This window comes from Anser anser (genome assembly GCF_964211835.1).
Source record: "Anser anser genome assembly, chromosome: 5".
Lineage (NCBI taxonomy): Eukaryota > Metazoa > Chordata > Aves > Anseriformes > Anatidae > Anser > Anser anser.
Window position 1 is genome coordinate 61,941,203 of NC_139725.1, and position 23,481 is coordinate 61,964,683.

At 41.8% G+C, this 23,481-nt stretch overlaps 1 protein-coding gene and 1 long non-coding RNA gene across 3 annotated transcripts; one reads left to right on the plus strand and one right to left on the minus strand.

The window, feature by feature from the left end:
* Positions 1–77: 77 nt before the first annotated feature.
* LOC310899997 lies at positions 78–7,167 on the plus strand. Of its 2 annotated transcripts, XR_014584765.1 has the most exons (3): positions 78–762; positions 1,750–1,831; positions 4,183–7,167. It is a non-coding gene; the product is annotated as an uncharacterized lncRNA (long non-coding RNA). The 2 variants fall into 2 exon arrangements; XR_014584764.1 differs by having other exon boundaries at positions 1,750–7,167.
* Positions 7,168–11,959: 4,792 nt separating this feature from the next.
* PSMA3 (proteasome 20S subunit alpha 3) lies at positions 11,960–23,446 on the minus strand. The gene is made up of 11 exons (XM_083837172.1): positions 23,294–23,446; positions 22,423–22,505; positions 21,513–21,636; positions 20,435–20,536; positions 20,235–20,308; positions 19,588–19,660; positions 18,582–18,647; positions 14,725–14,771; positions 12,903–12,970; positions 12,696–12,760; positions 11,960–12,151 (listed from the first exon to the last, which is right to left on the minus strand). The coding sequence occupies exons 1-11, from the start codon at positions 23,312–23,314 to the stop codon at positions 12,107–12,109; spliced, it is 768 nt and encodes a 255-aa protein (XP_083693298.1). The 5' UTR covers positions 23,315–23,446; the 3' UTR covers positions 11,960–12,106.
* Positions 23,447–23,481: the final 35 nt, after the last annotated feature.

The window sequence follows — 23,481 nt, forward strand, 5'->3', positions numbered from 1 at the left end:
GCCGGGCAGCGCCGAGCCCAATAACAAGCTGTTGAGCAGAATCCGGCCTGCTCGAGCTCCCATTGGTCCCTTCCTGACGCCCCCGGGGCTCTGCCCCGCCCGGATTGGGCGCCGCGGACGGCGCTGCTATTGGTCGCGGTGAGGACGGCGAGGGCTATTGGTCAGACGTCGACGCAGGTAGAGCCACGGGGACTTTTGATTGGCTTTCCACCGGGGAGTGATGAGATTGGTAGCAGTTGAAGTGAAGTCACCGTCCTCCCCGCGGCTGATTGGCGAGAAGCGGAGCCGGATGTGTCTCCGAGCGCGGCGATTGGCCGAGACCGGGAGGCGAGGAACAGCGACGGCGCGACGCGATTGGCTGGAGCCGCCTCTCCGAGCCGCGCAGGGGCGGGGGGACGAGGAGAAGGGCGGGGCGGGGGGAGGGAGGGGGGAGGCTGCGGCGGGCGCGGCGCGGCGCGCATGCGCGGCGGCGGTCAGCCTCCCGGCGCCATTTTGTGCGCGGCTCCTTCCCATTTTAGGCGGCCGCGGGGCGGGGGGTAGGTGGCGGCGCCGCGGGGCCGGACCTTCACATGGCGGTTGCGGGGGCCCCCTCAGCGCCCCGGGGCCGCCTCGCGGTTCGGTTTCGGTGGCTCCTCAGCGGCCGTGGCGCAGCGGGGAGGCTCCGGAGAAGCGGCGGTGGTGCCTCTGCTGGTGGTGCTCGGCGGGGCCGCCCCGCCGGCGGGAGGCGGAACGGGCGGCCGCGGGGCTGTGAGGCGGCTGCAGGTAGGGGGCGGTTAGCGGGGGGAGGAAGGGGGAGGTGTGTGCGTGTATATATGTGGAGGAGTAACTCGTTGTTACCGGGGTCCGCACCGCCACAGGCTGCCGGCTCTCCCGGCGCCTTGAGGCGGTGCTGCCTAGTGCCGGTTACTGACAGGAACCGGTTACACATGGCCGTGCTCGTGTTTTAACGGCAGCCTCGCGTCTTGACTCTGTGTGTAAAGCCTGTTCTGTGCTCAGATCTGGCGTAGATCCATTATTTTTCCTCACGTTAACGAAAATCTATTTGATTTCAGTAGCTTTCTTTCAGCTACATCTGTATCTTGGGCTTATTTAAAGCATCAGTGATGGGACCTATCAGTGTAATTACAAAGCCTGCTTTGCTAATGCTGAAAGGAATGGATTGTTAGCTTACACGTAGCTTCCATGTGACATCTGACTTGAAGTTTTTTTTTAAACTAAACTTGATTTTTTAGGAAGCAGCAGGCAAAGAGACAATTCTGTAGTGGGTTTAAGTGCCAGTTAATAGTGTAGTAGTATACTATAGTACAGTATAATATCTGTAGTAAGGATTAATGCATGCAAAGAATGTTTAGAATTGACTACAGATCACGTATAACACATCTGAAGCATAGCTTCAGGTTTCTGATGTTCGGATCTTGGTTGTAAAGACGTACAAGTTATAGGAAGGCTTGGGGCATTTCTTTTAATGCCGAGGGAATTTTGATTTTGTGTTGTGGTTCCGGCTGATGCAGTGAATAAACTGAAGAGCAGATAATTATCTAGAATACATCAAACTTAACTCTGCTGTTAGCAAAACTTTGAGCCTTTACTTCAAATGTAAACTTATGATATTTCTGTGGATTGTATTAGCTGAATCATGACTTAGACTGTGAGATTTTGGAGCAATGGCTTATATCTCTGTACTAAGTAGAGTACCACTCAATAAATAAATTTGTGACAAAACTAATCAGTCGTGTTTCTGATTTCTAGCAGAAAAATTCTGTCCACCTGGATGTATCTGTTGCAGCTGGCGTGCCTTGGAAGTTCTTGGCACATCATCCATCTAACTACTGTGAGCAAGTTTTTTTTTTTTTTCTATATAGTTAGTCATCAGAGGAGGTGACTTGTGCTTTTATGGCATTTAAAGCACCTAAGAATGTCTAGCTAGGCAGCACACCAAAGAGCCTAAACATTCACACGCAACTTGGGGATGATGTCTGGTATAATGGAATGAAAAGGCTGCGCTTCTGGCAAGCTGGAGACAACTCCTATTTTTGGTTTAAAGTAACTTTTCATTGAAACATGAACTTCCAAACTCGGAGCAGCACTAGGATATTGAAGTTTTGCATCTAAAAGTATGTCAGTGTGAACTAGCCCTTGAGGATTAAATATAGCTTGGCTATACTGTATCCTTGCAGTTGTGTCCCTTCCCCCACTGTGTGATCTCTTACAGGGAAACAGTTGACAGGAATGGAAAAAATGAGCAGCAGTTTTCTGGTGTGAGCCACTCTATCATGAGCCGCTTTAACTTTACAAAGCTAACGCTGTCTTCTGAGTTATAGTATGAAACAATCAGTAGGGGTTTTTATCTAATCTCTCTGTAAATAGACACACTAAAAGAGAAAAATATTTAACACCATTGTTCAAAGCAGTGGCGCTTGTATTATGTGTACTCTGTTAGTACCAAAGGCCTTGTAGGACAGAATAATCACCTTCTGTGTTTTGCTCTTAGCTCGTGCAGAGCAATGAACGCTGAGGCATCAAGATACTCTAAATGCATAACTGGTCTTGATGGCTCAGTCCTGTCAGTAAATTAGAAAAGATAACTTCCTTCAAATTTCTTTGGTGTAATAGTTGCAGAATTCACAGGAAGTTTGTTCAGTCTTGCATATACGTGGCACTCAATAAGAAAAGGCAAATACAGTGATTTCTGTGTCTTGCAATTTCCTTAGTACTATGAGTAGCATCTTAATATAATTTTTTTAAAGTGTGGATTCCTTAGGAAAAGAGAATATAACGAGAAGAGAGATTTCTGGGATAAGTAAGGTGTTCTAATTCTGTTCAGTAGTCAGACACTGCTCTTGATGTACTGCATTTACATGTAATTAGAAACTCAGAATATGTATACAATAAGAGCCAAAACATTCAAAGAGTGTTAAAAATACTGATTCTTGTTCTAAACTGAGCTTCTCTGTATAAAGTGAAACACTATGTTACTTTGTCAAACTTCACAGATGTTCAGGACACCGCTAGCTTTTATTTTTTGTTTCTAGTGTTCAGTTCTCCTTTTTTAGATGCCCTTCCCCTTGGTGTTTCTGTGCTGCCAGTAAGTAGGCAATATTTTTCCAGCAGTGGTTGAGCAAGCATCTGCCTTGTGGTTCAAAATCTGTCTGTGTGGAACTCCGGTATTTCTGCATAAATGAAGGTCAAATGTGTGCTTGCCACAGAGCTCTGTCTGACTCTCCGTAATTGGCTCAAAAGAGTGTGTCAAGGAGTTCTGGAGTACTTAGTATACTTTTATAAGGAAAAAATGGGGGTGGGGGGGGGAACGAGAGGAACAAACCCCACAGGAAAGTGATGACACCAGAAGGATCAGTTGTTAATAGCTACATCGTAAAAATGAAAGGTCAAACTTTTCCTTTTTTCCTTGTCATGGAAGAAGTTGTGCTTTACTGCTAACTCTCAGCAACAAGTTCCTTCATGTTTTTATTTATATATAAAATAGAGGTAGATATAAAAAGTGTATGTTTTATTTAAAAAAAAAAAAACTAATACTGGCTGCTTAGTTACCCCAGAACTGGCACTTTCCGGTTCCCATGTTCAGAAAAATGGGTGTTCAGTTTTTCAAACATAAATGTGAATGCTATCTTTGAACACTTCATTATGAGTGCTGTTGGAGAAAGCATAGCAACCCTTCAACCTGCACTAGTTCAACCTGAATTAGTGCGTTATGTTCCCCAAGTCTTACTACTGGTTTCTTGAACCCGTTAGAGGCATGTTTTGCACCAGTGCAGTAAGTTCTGGATATGAATAATTATGAAAATACTTCTAACGTAGTACTTTGTATGAGGGGAGAGGGGAAAAAATCTGAAAGTCAGCTTTCCTGTTAGCTCTGACCTAGCCGTAGTACTCACTTTGCAGTTTCTCCTTCCAGTAACATGAGTAAAGTGCTGATACACTCTGACAAGCTGAGCAGGTATCTTGTTAGTGGCTTCAGAGATCTCCAGGGAGAAATGGTCCTGCTCTTCCTGAATAAACTACATCCAGACTTTGTTGTGCTTGTGGCTGCAGTTTGTAAATGCGATCCTGTGTGCTATAAGATGTGTGCAGAAACTAGTGACGCATCAGCCGATCTGTTATTAGCAGCGTAGTACCAAGAGAAGTTTTAGTTCTCAACTGATGGAACTGCTGCTTTCATCCTAGAAGCTGAAGACTTGTGTAGCAGCTGCTGTTTCAGTGTGGCGGAGAGCTTTGGTTGCCATCACCTGGAACCAAGTGATCAGTCTGTCCTCCAAAACCTGAAGTAAGTGCTTGAGATCAAGTGTGGATTCTGTTACTGCTCTGGGTGGTAACATTACTTCACATGGCTGCTGAAGGAGAATATTCTTACGTACGTTTTCACAGGCTAACTGGTATTTTAAATGCCAGGAGTAAAGGTGAAAGACTAGATCTAGCTGTCATTCATGTGTCATCAAACTTTGTTTCAGCCTTCCATGTAACTTGTTTGCAACAGGCGCAACTTGGTACTAGAAATGTATCCAGTGCGTATATCCACGTGGGCTGTGCAAGTGCATCAACCATTCTAGCACAGTAAACCTAATGAGCACAGAGTTAAAATAAAATTAACTGGTTTCCAAAGCATTTCTACTGCATGCAGCTTTTTTTTTTGCCTGGCCTCCAATGTGTAGGCTTTATTGTTGGTCTAAACAGTTTACCTGTGCAATTTTTGATCTTTCAAAGTGAGAAGAGACGTTTTCTATGGGATTGGAAGAGTGGTTCTCTGTAAATATAGTCAGTCACTAGTCTACAGAGCAAATATGGTTTTAGTGTTCCTGAAATAAACTCAAGTTGAAAACTTTTAAACTGCCATGTGAAACTCTAGATACTCCTAACTCTAATTCTTCCTAACAGAGTCAAATCTTGTTTATAAATAGTAGTGCTTGAGTAGCTTCCCATCTAAATCAAACATGTGGGGGGAAACTTGAATGCAAAAACTGCTTTGGGGAGTTGTAGTTACATAATTTAAACTTAAACATTTAAATGAGGCTGCATGCTGTGTTTGAAGAATCCTACTGCAATCTTCCAAGTAAGTTAAATTTCTGGTAGAATAGACTCCTTCTCAAATACTGAACTTTTGGAACCTGGTTGGAAGCAACTATGGATTCAATTCTTCGGCTTTTGGTGAAACCAGATTGGGAGTAAACATACATTAAATGCGTGTCCACATTGTTCATATCTAAGATGTTGACTGATGCTGAAGTTGGAGAGCTAAAATCAGTTGTTTTTCTTTTGGTAAAGAGAAGTAACTCTAGTTGGATTATTTTTCTCACTACCTGTGTTAGAATATTCAGGATAGTGTTGTTTTTTTTTCTTTGTTCTTAAAGTAATTTTCAGAGTGATTTGTCACAGCCAATCTGAAGTAAGAGTCCTCCTTGCTCATGCTACCTGTTGCCAGTTTACATCTTGACTGTCTTTTTCTGTCTGCAGAAGGAGTAGTTTAAAAAGTATAAGAGGAAATAAAACTTAAAAGCTGTGTTTTCATATGCACAGCCTTTTTCTTGCTCAGTTTGGATTTTTACTAAGACACATTTCCATACTTGCAGAGAAAGAAAATACTGTTTTGATGCTGAAGGTGAGTCCTTGGATGTGGTCAACCTGCTAGCACAGGTGTCCCCTCCAAGCCTGTCAGCACTGACGAGCTGTTGATTAAAATGGGGGATTGTTTCAGATGCAGTCTGTCGAGCACCATCACCCAGCTGGCTTAGGGCTAGGGCTGCATGCGCTCTCCTTGTCAATTTTCCAGAAAGCAATGTGTATGCCACTATTAGTATGCAGCCCAGCAGAAAGAAGTAAAACTACTTGTGCAAGCAGGGATATTCAGCAAAAGAAAGCCTGTGAGGGCAGTAGTTATGCCCTTTCTTCTAGGGCTTTTACTTGTCCAAATTACTTTAATCACTTCTGGTTAATTTACTTTTCAGCCTCAGCTAACAAGACTGCAGTTCGTCAGTATTGATTCTGTTCTAAAAGCATTAATGCCCTCAGTCTTTTGAATTAAATGTTATTAGCTGTAAGTAGCTGCTGTTAGTGAGAATCACTTTGGCCAGTGATTACCTTCTGATTTTCCTCCTGCTTAGGCCTTTTTTCAAAAGCTACTTTCTCCTTTGTGTATTTTGCTTGAAGGATATTAGTGGTAGTTAACTTCCAAGTGGTGAGGGAATTAGCTGACCAGCCAGCACTGTGTTAGCACAGCTAAGCTGTGAATTAATTGCAAGATCGCGCTGTTTGCTGGTACCTTCAGGGATGAGCTTTCTCCTGTCAGGAGCTGCAGTTCTGCTGTGCACTCTGCCACCCCATTAGTTACACCAGCACAGTGTAAACAGAACTGCTGAGATGAGCTGTGTTGTGTTGACGTACAGAACTGTCAAGGAACAATGTGTGACTTCTTGTGAGTTTAATTATTTTGGGTCAACGAAATGTGTCTTATTAGTGTGGTACTGGTCTCTTCCTTGCGAGCAGCAAAATGAAGTGACAAACTGGTATGAGAATGGAAAGGAGCATTTGGCTGGGTGAAATAGTTGCTTGTTAAACTGACTTTCCTACTGGAAACACATCAAGCTATGTTTTCATTCTGCTTCCTGAGACAGCATTTCAGATTTCTTCTATTCCTGATGTATAGAGAAACGGGTTTGGGGAAAAACAGCTTCCTAAAGTGGCCATCTTTTTAGTGTGGAAATGCGCAGAATGAGAGCTGAAATTGCGCTTTATGTAAGCATGCTGTTAAAGTCACCTGAAACTTCCTTTGCTGCTGTTGGAACCCGTTAACGTAGTCTCCTTCCTACCCCAAATAATGAACGCAGCAGATTCCTGCTTTTCTAAATTTTCTAAAAGCTCTGCGAACAAAACTTTCAAAAGCTTCCTGGTGTTAATTTAAGCATTGCTTTCTGTGTGTGTTCAGAATGTATCAGCCTCTGGGTGAATTCACTGTAAGTTAACCTACCCTTAGAGTAACAGAATGGTTTGGGTTGGAAGGGGTCTTAAAGATGAGCTGATTCCACCCTCCCATGGGGGGGATTAGCAATCTGTTGCTGAAAGTGGACTCTTAATGCATGCATTTGGGGCTTGCAGGCTATACATGTAATATCAGATGATGTCTAACTTTATACAACAATAAACAAAACTTTTTCTAAATTCTTACTTGTCTCATCTTGTGTCAATCAAAGTGTGTTTGGTGGTTTGTGGTTGGTTTTTTTTTTGGTGGGTAGTTCTTATATTGTCTTTAGGGGAAACTTCAGGGGATTCCATTTTTTCTTCTGTATCTGATCATATGCACATGTTTGGACTATAAACTATGCCTGGCTGCTGCCTGCTTTATTCTAGTTGTCCATTTTTGGTTGGCATAGCAATTTGTAAGAACTGTTTTTAAACAACTGTTTCAGAGTCCTTTAATAGCAGTGTGCTGAAGATGAAGAGCACTGCATGGTGGTTTAGGCCTCCTGGAAATGGGAGACTTGGTCTGAACTCGGTTGTAGGTCTGGTGTTCTCAAATACCAACATCTATCTATTGGATAGACAGCAAGGCTACACCCCTACCTCTTCTGCAGCGTGGTTTCTGCAGCTCTATAATAGGGTGTAAGTAGAAGATCATCTAATATAGAAAGTTAGGAGCAGTTAATGTCTCAAAATAGCTCCCAATTCTTAGGTAAAAGTAACTTCCTTGCTGTATGTAACTTGAAAAACTGGTGGGTGGAGGAAAAACTAGTCCTTGTCTCGGAGGCAACTGAAAGAAGAAAACAAGGGGGAGAGAACACTTCCTACTAAATTTTTGGTGGTGGTACAGTCTCAAAATTTTCCTGACAACTAATGCTACTTTTCTCTTCAGTATCTTGAAGTTCTGCACTTAAAAGTCCGACTGTTTTGCCTTCCTGCTGATAAATGCTTAAGCTATGTTGTGGAAATCATTGTTTGGTGTTCTGTTGTATGGTTACAGTTTGACTTAAGGAAGAGACTTGCAGTATCACCTACGTAGTTAGACCAAAGCTCCTTCCTTAAGGGTGACTTGGACTGCAGAGCCAAATAGCATCTCAAGCGTTACTGTGTCTGTACAGACAGCAAAACTTGCAGCGTGGGGGGCTTTTAACCTTAGGCCATCAAGCTATTTTTGGTTATGAGAAGTAACAAATGACCTGATGCTTGGCACGCTCCAGATCTGCATGGAATTAATTGTTTCAAGTGCTCTTTTGAGTCAACACCAACTATGGAGCAGTAATAGGTATTAGGGAGATATGTATATCTGCTATGCTGGATTTTATGTATGGGTTACTTCTGAGATGTTCAAACAGCTCAATCTTACCTTTGTTTAATCAGCAACACCAGTCATTTTTAATGAAGACAATACCAAAACCACTTTTTTTAATGGCCATGTAAATCAGTACAAATAATTGATTACCCTGATGCTACAGTTTAAATCTCATTTTTGAAGGCTTCAAGTGAATTTGCATATTCTAAAACCTGTTTTGGTGCAGTCATGGAGATGAATATAAACTGGAAGGATTACTTTTAAACTTGTCATCTGCAGTCCCCTTAATTTCCTCAAACAAGGCCTCTGTGCATGGACTCGCTGACTAACTGATTGTAACGGAATGTGACGTACCCAGTTGTACTAAATATCAGAGCAGTGATTCATCAGGTGCTGAATAACTATCAGTGGGTGTGTGAGATGCAAGAGGAAGGATTATAATGTACATCCTTCCTCGTTCATTGCTAGATCTGTGTATTTCTAAAACCTTCCGTGGTGAAGGATGACTTTAAGCTAAGAGATGAGTTGGTCTGTACAGTCTCTTTTCTGTTGTGCTGTTAGGGCACATGCTTTGGGTCTCAAGCAGCAGTATTTGCCATGAATGCTCCGAAGTCATGTTCCAGCATGGCAAGAACTACAGTTATGCATTCCAAATGCGTATCTGACTTTCTGCTCTATTATGTATTCCCATAAATGGCCAGAGCCCAGACCAAGAAGGTTACTTGTTAAGCCCGCAGCAAGAAATGCTGCCATGGTGTGGGCTAATTAGGCTCTTCTGCTATCTTCAGAACTGAAACTTCCCAGTACTCCTGGCAGAAATACTCAAAATGAGTGCTAAGAATCGTCTCTTGCTTAAACCTGTGATTCAGAAATTTACCTTACCAAGGACAAGTTTTTTTTTTTTTAGCCTTGCAATGTACTCTTACATTTCAATGTTAAACTCAAACTACAATCAACCACTTCCAGGCCTCTCACTGAGTTCTATAATACAGCTAGATACTTGTTTTTTCCAGGCCTGTATTTAAGAAATGGCCCCTATTAAAGGGAAGCTTTTTTCTTTTTAATATTCCTCTCTCTTGTTCTGTAACAAATCCTGTCCTTGTGTACGTGGTGATCTCAGATCTAGTTTTAGCCCTTCTCAAGCTTAGCTCCAACCAAGTGATTTGCCTCAGCTCTGTATGTTTAGAAATAGGACACAGTCTTCATTTAATCAAAGTTTAATGATGCTGTGCTGTCCTACAGCATTTGCAAGTTTTTATGTAGTTGGTGTTGCCTTTTCCTTCTCTTGGAAGACTTCTTCCCCTGATCAACTTGCTGTTTGACACAGCAACACTAATTCTTAGCAGCAAAATTCACAAAGGCTGGCATTTAGCCTATCAGCTGTAGACTAAAATTAGTGAAAAGTGATACTGCGCAAATATAAATGTGTTCTTAAGTAACATCTTTGCACTTTAATACCTTATTAATTTGAGAATGGTTGTCTCATTGGCTATCCCAGTGGGCACTTCTGCAACTAGATGAAGGCTACAACAGTAGCTGTAATGAGTTTGCACCATTTCCTCTCCTGAAATAAGGATCCTCCTAGTGCAGAAATGAGTTCTGAAGTTCCACAACTCTTATTGCTAAAAGGTAGCAATTCGTAATGCACTGGAAGCCTGCTAGATTTCTACTGTTGCCCTTTTAAATGCTAAGGAAAACTTCAGTACTAAAATAGCTTGTTCAGTAATTACCTCTCCTCCTGTTTTTTTACCACCCCTGAATAAATGCAAATATTCTTCCCCCAAAAAAGATCCTTCTAATTCTTGCTTTCTTTATCTTTCCCCATCTGCAGCCAATGAAAATAAGAGTGGCTTTTTTCCTTACTATAGGTGAAGGTCAGTTCTCACACTCCGATTACTTAAAACCTGACAGTAACACTCAGCTTGGTATTGTTTAACTGAATGTTGCCATGACAAGTAAGTTCACTGGAAATGTGTAAGCTCTTAAATTGCTTCTTGTTGGGCTTTTTTACACACCAAGCAACAAACCAGAGCATGCTTTTTCAAAGGAACTTCTTAGATTGTCATGTTCTCTGATAAGTATCTGCTTTGAAACTCGAGTAAGAAAGGAGGCAGCTATGTTCCTGCCTATATCTTAACATGGTGAAATATTTTTCTCATGCAGGATTGATCTTGTTCTTCTCACTTAACCTGGAAACCTAACTTGTACGACTGCTGTACTGCCTGGGCCTAGTTCTGAATGGCTCTTAATGAAAGGATTAGCAGGATAGCTGTAGCCACATAAGGATGGCTTTTAATTTCCCTTTAGTGATATTTCAGGTGCAGAATAAAGACAGCCTGAAGAGAATCAAGGAGTCCTGTTACATATGGTGAGTGGAAGCTCAGCCCTCAGCAAATGCTTTAGACTGCTGATTAGTTTCCTAACTGGCTCTCACTGACTCAAAGAGCTGAATCAGCAGTAAGCTTCAGTAGTAAATTCCAGCTGAATGCAATACAGAACTAAGCCCTGACTCAGTGTAACAACTGCACTGTTGCCTCAGGAGACAATGCTGACTGAAGCTATCCATCATGGTCACCATTCATGTCAGTGCAGGGAGGCCTGACAGTTCTAGCAGAGTTTGAAAGCTGCGCCTAGCTGGAGAAACAAGGGTTCATGTAGCTTGACTGCAGCAGAGACGTAAGCTGAGATGGTCATTAAGCACTGACACAGACCCATCTATCTCTATTTTCTTTCTTTTGCCAAGAAAAGGAAACACTACCTGTATCCTGTAATCCCTTTAGAAAAGAGAAAGCAGAAGCATGGAAAGAAAAAAAGAAAATGAAGGAAACTTTTTAATGGGCTTGTCATTACTAATATGTAGTACTGAAGCTGAGGCATTTGATTTGTTAGGAGGAAAGTGGTCATTTTAGATTAAAAATGACCTCAATTTTAATACAATGTATAAGACTTGCATTTGAAGTTTTAAAGTGGTGAATAGACTTTATCTTTTCAGACTTTGAAGTGACTAGATTAGATGCTGCCCCTTTTCCTAGGAAAGGCGGGGAATAGTTTTTTTTGTTTGGTTTGCAGCTCCTGGGAAAGTTAACTATTGATTCAAAACTGATTTGAGAAACCACAGCTGAATAAAGCTGAGTACTTGAACTGAACTTCTTTTTATTCCAGTTACACAGCTTAGTAGATCTCAGACTTACAACTTAACACAAGCACTGTTCAAATGCTTCACATTGTTCACTTTTCCTAGTGTGGTCTTAATACTACAGATTCAAGTTTTTTCTCCCCCTGCATTTCTGGTTGTTACATAGGCTGTTTGAAGTTGTCAGCTGTGTATATCACCAAAACTGGCAGCCAGCTTTTTTTTTTTTTTTACAGCTAGGTAGGTTGTATCCTGCCAAGGAGAATCAGGGACTATGGTGACAGATGAACTTGATTAACTAACATCATGATTTGCAGGAATAACAAAGTTCTACTATGTACTAAACTAGGTAACTAAGCAGGAGACTTGTCAGATTTCTAGGCAGATGACTCTTCTGTACTTAGCCTAGCTCAATACTCTGAAGTGAGAGGAAGCAACGCCAACCTGATAACATCTTTCCTTCTAGTGGCCGTTTTGAAGTACTTTACAGTTTGGAACACAGTTGTCTCTTGATAATGCTGACCTGTACTATATTGAAATAACAGCTAGCAGACAGTAAAATGGAAAATTTATTAGTGCAAGTTGGTCACTCAGGTTTTTCCAGCAAGTACATAGTAGCATCCCATGCTTAATACATTATAAACAAACTTGTACTAAGTTTAAAAAAAAAGTTGAACTTGTCTTGAAGTAACAATGTGTTACATATTGTCATCGTCTGATTCATCTTCCTCTTTCAAAGATTCCTATTTAAAAAAAGATTAATGAAAAGAATGGTTTAATATCTGTTCTACAGCTTGCCTGGAACAAGCAAAGGGAGTTCTGCTGTTACTTGACAATCCTCTCAATCTGTACAAAGGTTGGTATTCAGCAGGCTAGTTCCTATTTTTAGGAGTTTAACACTGAGCACCATTACTACTTTTAGAACAAATTTAAAGCTGTTAAATGCTGGAGGGCTAACTTTCTCCAGCTGCTTGTCTTTAATAAGTCGCGTTGACTGCAATAATTTTACCTTTCCTACTTACACCATTATTGAAGAGGAATATATTTGCTTTTGAAAGAGAAATGATAACTGCAAACCTGCTGAAGTATGGTTTTTAAAAGTAAGAGTTATCTCTGGATTATACTGAGAAACTCATAATTCTCTTCAGAATAATATCAGCTACTACCTAAGTGATGTGTGACTCTGCATTTTCCAGCCATCACAATGCTGGAATCCTACTGTTGATTCGTTCCATTCCAGCTTTGTCAAGTGAGCCCTGAGATGACAACAATGATGTTGGACCTTACCTTGGCGTATTTTTCTGCTTCTTCCCTTATGTCTTTGGGAACGATTTCATGTTTTCCACCGGTTACTGCAAATAAAAAGTACATATGAAGCAGAATTCATATAAAGACCTTGACATACAGAAAAAAGTTAAGAAGCAAATATTTTACTTCAGTTACAGGAACTCAGAAGTTTTATATAGTGTTTATAGAAGTTTAGAAATGCATTACCTTCTCCGACCCAGCTGAGTTCCAACTCAAATGCTTTATCTTTTACTTCATCGTGAACTATGTAGATTCTGTAAAGAAATACAGATTAGAACAGATTTGTCAACAGATTAAATATACTCTCCTCCTTTCACAGATCTCTTATTCTGTTGAAATACTGTTCTTATAGTTAATACAAGCTCTGCTTTCTCCCTTATCCTTCCCTAATGCGTATCCCCCACAAAACCAAGAGCACACCAGAGAATATTCTAGGGTTGTTAGTATAAATGGATGTTAAATGAATACAGCTAAGATGCAAGTTATTTATTGAGTTGAGATGCCTGAGTTATCTTAAACAGAACAGCAGCACCTTTACAATAAGTGTTATTTAAGATTCAGATACTGCAGAACCAAGGCATCATGGCCTGCTCCTGCTGGATCACTCACAGCAGCATCGTATATTTCTCTTGTAAGTCTTACTTTAGTTTACACTTGAGACTAAATATGAACATATCTTGTATAAAAATATATATATAAGCGTACTACTACAAGCTCTTGAAGAAATCATTACTGTGGACTCTGGCAAGTACTTTAGGATTTTAAAGAAATAAAGTGTTTGGTATCTTGCTAAGTGCTACTAGGGACTAGCCTTAAGCTAGAAGAAACCAGAACTGTATCTAGAATTGCTGTTTAGTTTTGAGCTGAGGCTGAATTAAGGAACAGGAGGCTTCTGAGCACTTGAGAATCTGTGCCTCATTTGTAGTTTTAGAATCGGTCCTTGTTAGGTTTAAAGAAGAGTCCACACATTCTTTCCTTTAGCTGCTACCACCATAGCCTCTGACACAAACTCTGAAATAAACTCACAGGCTGCAACACCAACGACGGAAACATTTGTTCCTTCTTTATAACCTTCTAAATAATAGCCATAAAACACCTGAGATCAGTATCAGATGTGACAAGCACAGAAGTGTCCCTGGAAAACATCAAGTGTTGTAGGTAGCTGAAGGATACTTGTATTTGTTTGACAATGTTAAATTCACAAAGTATTTTCAAGATTACTACTGGCCAATTCATGCTCTACCTAGCAGAAGTCTTCCTGGTCTCTTTTCTCCCCTTACTAGTATGTGATTTGCATCATGCCACTCAGTCAGCAAGCTACACCCAGAGTTTGTGGGATGGCATTAGCAAGTTCAGGTGATTAGGGCACTGATGCATCATCTTAAATTGCATCAGTAAATAAACCGCCCAGCAGGTTTGCAAATTCAATATTTCCTGTATCTTCATGTGGTACGAACCTAATCAGTGAAATGAAAACAGCTATATTCTATATGCCTCTTTAAACAAAGAGTTATAGCGTGTTTCTTTTCCAAGCACTTGAATCTTTTAGGAAAATAAGAAAGCTAGGTCAGAGACCTCAGCTTCATTTTTGGCCTGCTACTTCATGTCTGAAGCCCCAGGTGATTGTTTAATCTGCACAACACAGTATGCACCTCTGCAGGACCAGGACACTGAGTTTCTCCCACCTGTCACTTGGTTTATATATTTTAAAACCAGTGACTGTGTTCAGACATTTTAAGCTTTAACCCACTGCTGCTACAAAACTGCACCTTTAACAAGTAGCAGATGAGATGAGTATTTTTTGCATCCTTTCTCATTTTGCAGTGTTTGGGTAGCATATCCCACCTCACAAGAGGACAAATAGTAATGTACTAGAGTCAACATGAGCACGCATCTAAGAGAAGTGAGACCCGGTACCTAATATAAAAGGAACAGTCTCAGTTTGAAACCATAGCAAGTTCACCAGTACCAATTTCTCTCAAGTTGGAAAAACAGGTTGGAGACTTACATTTTCGCAACCTCTTTAACGACGTCACGGCAGGTCATTTCCTTCATCTGTAGGCAAAAAAATACACAGCGTAAGAGAACGTCCAGTTTTCCATTTCCACAAGGCCCGAAACTGAGGGTGCACATACCTGATGAGCTTGCTGTTATTCTCTACAAACGCACCTTTCACTTTTGCTCATCCTACTACATGCAAGCCCATCTTCCAGTGAAGAATTTTATATGTGAATGGTTCTTTAAATAAAGTGTCAGTGTGAAAGACTCCCCACTTTAAAGCACTTACCAGCTGGAATCCTAGAAACTGAACAGCTAACTGTAACATCATCAAAGCTTGACTCATTCTTAGATGCTTTCTGATAAACTACTGTAAAAATACCCACACGTACAGTATGGAGGAGGCACTGTATTTTCACATACAACATCCACACTCTTTCTAGGTAGCATACGAATACTTTAGCTCTTACCAACATACTGTTGCAAGCAAGTCTGACTTGTAAGTGATGCCTAAAGAGAGGAATACTGGTAGCGTGTTAGCAACCAACTACATGGCTGAGCAAGGTATCAGCAACTCATTTTGTATTTTTTCCACTGTTAAATCTCAGTCTTCTGACAGCTTCACAGTTAATCAGAATGAAGTCTCATCCCACTTTCTGTGACAAACTCAAGTTTTGCAGATCAAATCTCTTGCCAGTCAACTCTTTTGGACCACTGTATTTCATTAATGCAGGTTTGAAACAAGATTAATCTTACCTACTTTCTCAATGTTTCATTTGCACCAAACAAACAAACATCAGCCTTTGATCTATCACTCACAAAAACTCACCTGCCGTTATTAATTGAAACCAACGGGCCCTCAGTCACAGGATACAGACCAATATGTTATACATTTTACTAACACTTTCACTTTCCCTAGCATAGAGTGATTTTCAAGTTCAAAATTATTTCTTTCTTTTCCCATTATTTACACTGAGCTCAGAGTAAAACCCACTAATTATGCAGTTTACCATCTCTGTCAGATTTTCAAAAAGTTTTCTAAGCCCCAGTATAGAAGTTAGGTCCTTCACCCATGGCTCAAAACTAAGATGACAACAGTCCTTTGTTCATGTTGAGTCTCACTGCACTTTCTAGGCGTAAAGCACATGCCTGAGTAAGCAATGGGCAGGGAAAGGAACATGCCTGGTCAGACAGACGTGCCATCATATTTGCATTCCAAGAAGTTTCCTAAACAGAGACCCATTGTGCCAGCCCTTACGTTTGTGACACTTAATCCGTAACGCAGCCGCTGACGCTCGCTGCTATTTACAAGTACAATTTGTGTCACATGAACATTTAAATGACTATGTACGTTTACGTGTATGAACTTAGCAGTGAACCAGGAGAACCCAAAGGTCGTAGGTTGGATATTAGAAAGAACTTCTTTACCGAAAGGGATGTTAGGCATTGGAATGGGCTGCCCAGGGAAGTGGTTGAGTCACCATCCCTGGAGGTCTTTAAAAGACGTTTAGATGTAGAGCTTAGTGGTGTGGTTTATTGGAGGACTTGTTAGTGTTAGGTCAGAGGTTGGACTCGGTGATCTTGGAGGTCTCTTCCAACCTAGATGATTCTGTGATTCTGTTACCATCATGCGTGTTTACAAGTCAAAACTTGGAGGTTAAGTTTATCTTTTGCCATGATCCTTTTCCCATCCTAGATAATGTTAACTGCAGACAACAATAGGAAACACCGTAACGGTTTATCACAAGGGTTAATTACGTCTATATATCAAAAAGATTTTAAATAGTATCTGGAGATGCGTGAGAAGCGCTGCAGAAGAGATGAGAAGATTCAAATCCTCTCCACGTGACTACAAGTTTTCCCCGCAGCTCAAGATAGGAAGTGTTTGCATAACACGCAACAGATGTGATCCCTGCAGTGTTTTTCACTTGCAGTGTAAGCTGCACACGAGGGTTTCGCATGCTACGTCCCCTCCCAGATACAGCTTCTGCTCCGCAGTACCTGTAAGGCAGGTTTTCAGGTTATGCCTACATGCGTGCCTCTTTCTTCCCACCTGTAGTCATTTCTTCCATGGTAAGAGTTTTAGTCAATAGGCCCCGACAGGCAAATCGCCCCACAAAAGCTTGTGCACTTCTGTCTTTTTCCCACTTCAGTTTTGTCATTCGATCAGAAATTCATCTTAGCAAAATTAACTCTGCCCTGGGAACCTGCCCAGCCTACGGTTAACAAAAACCATCAGCATGCAAGACTGCGCTTGCTTCACACTGCTCTGACAGGATCATACGCCTTACTGACGGCATTCTGCAAACAAGCCATTGAATAAATCAACGCCATTGTGCTGTGTGGCACACCACTCCTCCCATGTACTACACTTCATAGGCCCTACTGTACAGCTCAAGCAATACACATACTAATTAGCTGCACAAATAGCAAGCAATAAAGGTTTTGAAAATCCCAGAACTGCAGAGAAGTTTTTTTTTCAGTAAATTATCTATTACTCAACATATTATCTTTATGTCAGCTTGCACATGTGGAAATTGAAATGATGATTTCTCAGACGCCAAGATTTCAATATCGAGATCAGATCATCTCGTAGGACTCCAACCTTTGATTTGGTGTTCAAGCATCTGACCACGTTCAAGACTGAATGAATCGTGTCTAGGAATATTTTCAATTTTCCTGTAATTTTTCAGATGTGATGCTGCACCACCATAAATGGACTATTCTTAAGAGTCTAACAACCAGATGAACTTGAGTTTTTCAGTGAACAGCTGTGATGTACTTTTGTAGATCAAAACTATAAATAACACTCAAGAAGAGTATAAAGTAAGAATTACAACGAACAGGCCAAGAGCAGGGCTGCCCCATGCTGTCTCTGGTTCCAAGTGATTCAAATACGACAACCCAAGAGAAGGACAGAAGTCTTCCAGGGTTCTAACCTAACTCTAAGTCAGCTTAAGGCACGCTGATACATTTCGGTCAGCTTCTCTCAGTGGACCAGTTTCACACAGCTAACTGTCTACACGCTCATTCAGAAGGCTATGAAACAACTTCTCAGTGTGCATCCACAGAACTTCCTTGTAACACTTCACAAAATTAATTACAGTGTTGTGCAAGCAAGAAATGCTGAACAAAAACTGCCCTTTTTGTTTTCCGTGACAGCATGCCATACAGTTTACTCCCTCTAGCATTCACAGCACTAAAGTCCTCTTCATCAGATGTAACAGATTTTTTGGAGGGTGCATTACAGTCAGCAACAACAAGCAGCTAGAGGAAAAGAAAAGATAGAAAAGGAGAAGAGAAAAAAAGACAGAAAAGGAGAAAAGACAGAAAGGGAAAAGAGACAGTACCTCAACATCAGCTAGCTGAGAAACACTGTCTTAGCTAGCAAGGATTTTCTTTTTCTCCATTAACATTTTCAAAGTCATAATATTCCAGTGGTCACTCCGTATTCTGCAGTTTCACTCACTGTCCTTAACAAGACCAGCTTTTTTCAACTTTTTAAGAAAAGAATCATCTAAAACCTTTGGGAAAAAATAGATATACCACCCTGTACAATGCTGCCCTAAGGCTTTCATTCACAACTAAAAAAACTTTATGACATTTTTATATGAATTCAATGACTTTGTTTACTGGCATGCGTGGCAGCATATGTTCATGCTTCCTGTTTTAAAAACACGGACTCCCTACTGACTACGCGTTGCCCAGGGGCAAGACTTCAGAAATACTATCATTGAGGCTAAAACCATCTACAAAACATTTCTTCTGCTTCTCTTGTATTTTACATATTTTAGGCATCCAAAAAAGTAGTACTATAACGTAGGAATATTTGCCTTGAAACAACACAACAGAACTGGAACATCGTACCTGAAGTTTTTCGATCTCTGTTTTTGCAGCCTGCCTGGCTTTACCAATGGCACACCCCCAATAACCCTAAAAAAAAAAAAAAAGAAACAAAAAGTTTAATTAAATACTATGTCCTCTACGGTTCTTACCATTACATATGACAACCCCCCCCAAATCCCATAATAATAAGGCAAATGCACAGTAAACGTTGGTATTCTGTTTCAAGTAAGATTCCTAAACTGGAGAACAGAACCCAATTACTAGATTAAATACTGCCACCATTGATAGATAAGCACTCAGTAGTTCCTCTGGGCAGAAACGCATCTGCTCAATTTCTTGCAACAGATCATCTACTGTAACTGAAAACAAAAGAAAAGCAAACGAGAATTGGAGAGGATCCATGCAGGGGGAAAAAAAAAACAAAACACAAAAGCCCAAAGCCCCGCCTACCATGAAAATACATTGAAGTGTAAGCACGTAAAAACTGAGCACTTTTGCTTCCCTCAAGAGTTACTGTATTAGACATATTGAAATAAAAAAAAAGAGGACCATCCTGTGTAACACAAAGCTGAAGAGACAAACAGAAGTACCCATTTTGATTTGACTTGCTGGTAGCAGCCAGCATCAGAGTAGCAGCCCTTGTTTATCTAAACCTCTCTCTTACACAAAGTATTTTGTGAACGGGGCATCACTACAATACTCACATTTTTGGGGTAACATATGGGGCTTTTCATTGGATACAATCAGGTGGAGTGAACTCCCAAATTTCTGAGAGACAAGCTTAAAAAAACTAGTTTCATGGAGACTGCGCTACTTCCAATAAATAGACAATGTCTGTTTAACAAAGGCATGCAAAAGAAAAAAAAAAACAGCTCTGTTCATCTTAGGCAACGATTCACTGGAGATCTTCCCAGGGGAAGAGAACAACAATTAAGAGCACTTCTGGAATGGCACTTACTGGTTTCCAAATTAGGAGCTTTTAAAGGGGGAACTTACGCTAAGATGGAAATATTTCTGACACACTCACGTATGAAACTCCCGACGGATCAATCATGTACAGCTGTGCGCCATCATCGTTATCATAGGACCCCAACATGAAACTGATGGAGAAAAAGGGAAATTAAAAACATTTGTTCTACCGATGCACACAACTATGAAGACTAAAGCAGGTTTCCTACATTCTTGGTGCCTAACTCCTACTGTTCCGTTACATTCTATTACGTGGTTTGTCTGAACGGCTTAGCGTGATCACGACACCAAAGCGTGCGCAAGAAACATTGTGCTTGATCTGTAACTAGACAGCAGATCTCAGGTTATCAGTCCTTCTGTGCTGTAGCTGCATGGCAGCTCTAACCTCTTCTTTAGCTATGAGGGTAAGCAGGATGATCACAGAGGAAAAGTTCTGCTTTCAGAACTGCCCCGGATTTAAATCTTTAAATTGCCTCAGCTTTAAAACTGAGGGACAGGCATGTGATCCACCTAGAAGCTTGGTGTTCTCTCATGCAAACATGAATTTTATCCCGTAAGTTTTTCCACACATACAAAAAAGGGATCTGTTTACCAAATGACTCCTAGGTTACTAACACCAAATTTGAAAGAGACTTTAGCCGATCTAACTAGTTCCAGCAGGTGTGAAACAAGATCCTTACAAACAAGCGTTTTCAAAAGACCTACCTGCAACCGAAAGGCCTGACAGCGCTGTACAGAGTGTATGCGTGCACGTACATGGCCACTCTGTCTGCAAGATGCTAAGTGGAAACAAAAATTAATGTCTTTATTTGAAGAAGTAAGCAAGCCTCAAGCAGTAAAATTTAATTCTCAGAATCAAGACTAAGAAAACAAAGAACCCTACACAAGCCGTGCCCATTTCTTACCTTCAGTGGAATATCATAGCCGTAGTTAGATCTAAAGTTGGAAGCCTCTTCTCTAGCTATGTCTGCCAAAGAACGAGCATCGGCCAGAAGTCCTGCTACTGCCTGAAATAAGAATGACCATCAGCTAGTCCAAACGTTTCTTACAGAAAACTCTTGAAAAGTCTAACCACATGACTTAACCGAGATCTTTACTGAACTCTATGTATTATTTATTACAGGTGAGTTCAATCAAGCCACGTCAAGATGATTAGATATTAACATGGTATAGAATTTTTCTCTAGGAAAAATCAATAACTGAAATTATCTTCATTTTAAGTAGCGTCTTCTGATTTGCCAGGGCTGTATTAATCCAAGCAATACTTCATATTTTATACTTGATATTTCATATGAAGTATTCATAACATGAGTATTAATTATGAACATGTCATGTATTATACATGACACATAGTTTGGTGTAATACTTCGTGTAACACTTCACAAAAGATCCATAGCGATGTCCTTTTTTTGCCTCCATTTTGTATGGCTGCTTAGATTACAAGAAAATCCAGTTCTCTCCCCGATACCGGTGACATCACCAGTAAATACAGCTTCACGCACTTTTGTCACCCAGCAGCCACTGCTTGGTGTCATCCTGACATCACTGGTACGGATTAGCCAGTAACTGATGTCAGCCTTGACAGAATTCAGTTGACTCTCAGACTGTTAAGAAGGAAAAGATAATCTTGTACTCAAGTGCTATTGCAGTATTTTCCCTCTTAACACACCTCATTTGTTTACTACAAAAAAGGGACGTGTTTATATTCATATTCAAGTCTGAGCAACTGGACTGCTGAAAAAACTTCCATGAAGTTTATAGCAGCCTCAAAATGTGTACATATCTTCTATTTTAAGTTTAGAACTTTGTGTGTGTGCAATCAAGAATAAATTACATAAAACTAGTCAAAAATTCTATAGCATTTCTATGTACACGCAAATCTTAGCATAACTTACTTACACTCTTCACTAGTGATCCTCAGGTCTATATATTTCTACTTTTGAGCAGGAAGTCCCTTTCAGGCTATGAGAAGTTGTAACTCACCATTCCAACGTGTCGGTCAACATTGAAGAGACGTTTGTTGGAACCCTCCTCGTACAGCTTGGACAGAACTAGTTTCTCTACTCCAAAGACGACACCATCCTTGCATCTTATCCCAATTGCTGTACTGAAAGACAAGATAAATGGAAGTTTCTCACACAGAACTGAACCGTAGTGTAACTAATGAAGAACTGGCAAAATACTAGAAACTGTGACATTATTTCCACAGAAGTAGATCTGTTACAACCCCACGACTGAAGACAACAAGGGGGAGGAGGGGGAAAACAGAGCAGACCGAACACATCAACGTTTCCTCAGACGAAGGCAGAGCTGGCTGACAAGTCCCCACACAAACGTTTCACTGCTCCTTATTTGGCACTCGGGTGATCCAGCCCATGCCTTGCTAATCCATCAGCTTCTTGTTGCTACAGCGCAGTTGGGGTTTTTGCCTTACAGCTTTGCCTCGTGTATACTTGAAGGAAGACAGACGCTCTCAGAGAAGCTGAAGTAGCTTTCAGAGAATTTGGACGTCCTCAAGTTCTTCACGAATGCAAAGAAGTCATCAAAAATTAATGAGGCTTTGAGCATGCCAGGCTTTCAGTGACTCAGTTTGCATCCAGATTTTGCCCCAAAGCATAAGGTTTTGTTGTCCTTAACACAGATGAGTAATTTTACTGCCTGCCTTTGCATTCTCCACAAAATACCAATTTCCACCAAACTGCAAAGCAAGCAGAAGCTGTTATACTACTTTTATGCTTAATTTAAAGCCTTGTAAAATGAAGTTAGGGACGCTGTTGCTTAAAAAGACATTAAAATTATTTCCATCTGCAATGCCATCATGCTTGGCTAATCCAATTACATCGCTTTAATAACGGCCATCCAAGAAGCAGAAATGCAGGCAGTTGTATCTTACCTACTGTTCTCCACAGCTTTCATCGCATATTCAACTTGAAACACCCTGCCATCTGGAGAGAACGTCGAAGCTGACAGGTCATACTGAGGATGAAAACATGGTACTCAGCAAGAGAGCATTATTACAGCATCCCATTATTTTCAGAACAGGTCTATTTATTTAAAAATGTAGGACTGTCACTTGTGGGACATCCATGGGTATTAAGTACTATAAAGAGGTACTATAAAGAAGCTGCTCCATTCCGTGCAGTGCAGTAATCACAGAATCACAAAGGTTGGAAGAGACCTCCAGGATCATCTGGTCCAGCCACCCCCCTACCACCAATGTCACCACTAAACCATGTCCCTAAGCACCAGGCCCAACCTCTCCTCGAACACCCCCAGGGACGGTGACACCACCACCTCCCTGGGCAACCCGTCCCAGTGCCTGACTGCTCTTGCTGAGCAGAAATGTCTCCTCATTTCCAACCTGAACCTCCCCTGGCACAGCTTGAGGCCATTCCCTCTGGTCCTATCACCAGTTACCTGTGAGAAGAGGCCGACCCCCAGCTCCCCACACCTCCCTTTCAGGTAGCTGCAGAGAGCAATGAGGTCTGCCCTGAGCCTCCTCTTCCCCACCCCAGCCCCCGCAGCCCCCCCAGCCGCCCCTCACAGTACCCGAGCTCCCCGTCCCTGCGGTACCGAGGGCCCCAAACCGAACGCAGCCCCGGGGCCGGCCCCACACCGGCTGGGGGAGCTGCAGGCCCAGCCGTGACTCAGCGCGGCCCCGTCCCGCCGCTCCCGGCCCGGCCCCCGCTCCCCTCACAGCCGCCCCGGGGCCCCGCGGCCGCCACCGCCCCCAGCCCCCCCCGGTGCCCCCCCCCCCCGCTCACCCCGGTGCCGATGGAGCTCATGGCGGCGCCGCAGCCCGACGGAGCCCCCTCGCGCTCCCCACCGCCCAACAAGGCGCGCTCCCATTGGCCGCCGCTGCGGGAGGGCTGGGCGGGCGGAGAGGCACGGCGGGGTGGTGACGTCACCCACGGGCAGCGCGCACGCGCCCGTGCGGCGGTGAAGGGCACAT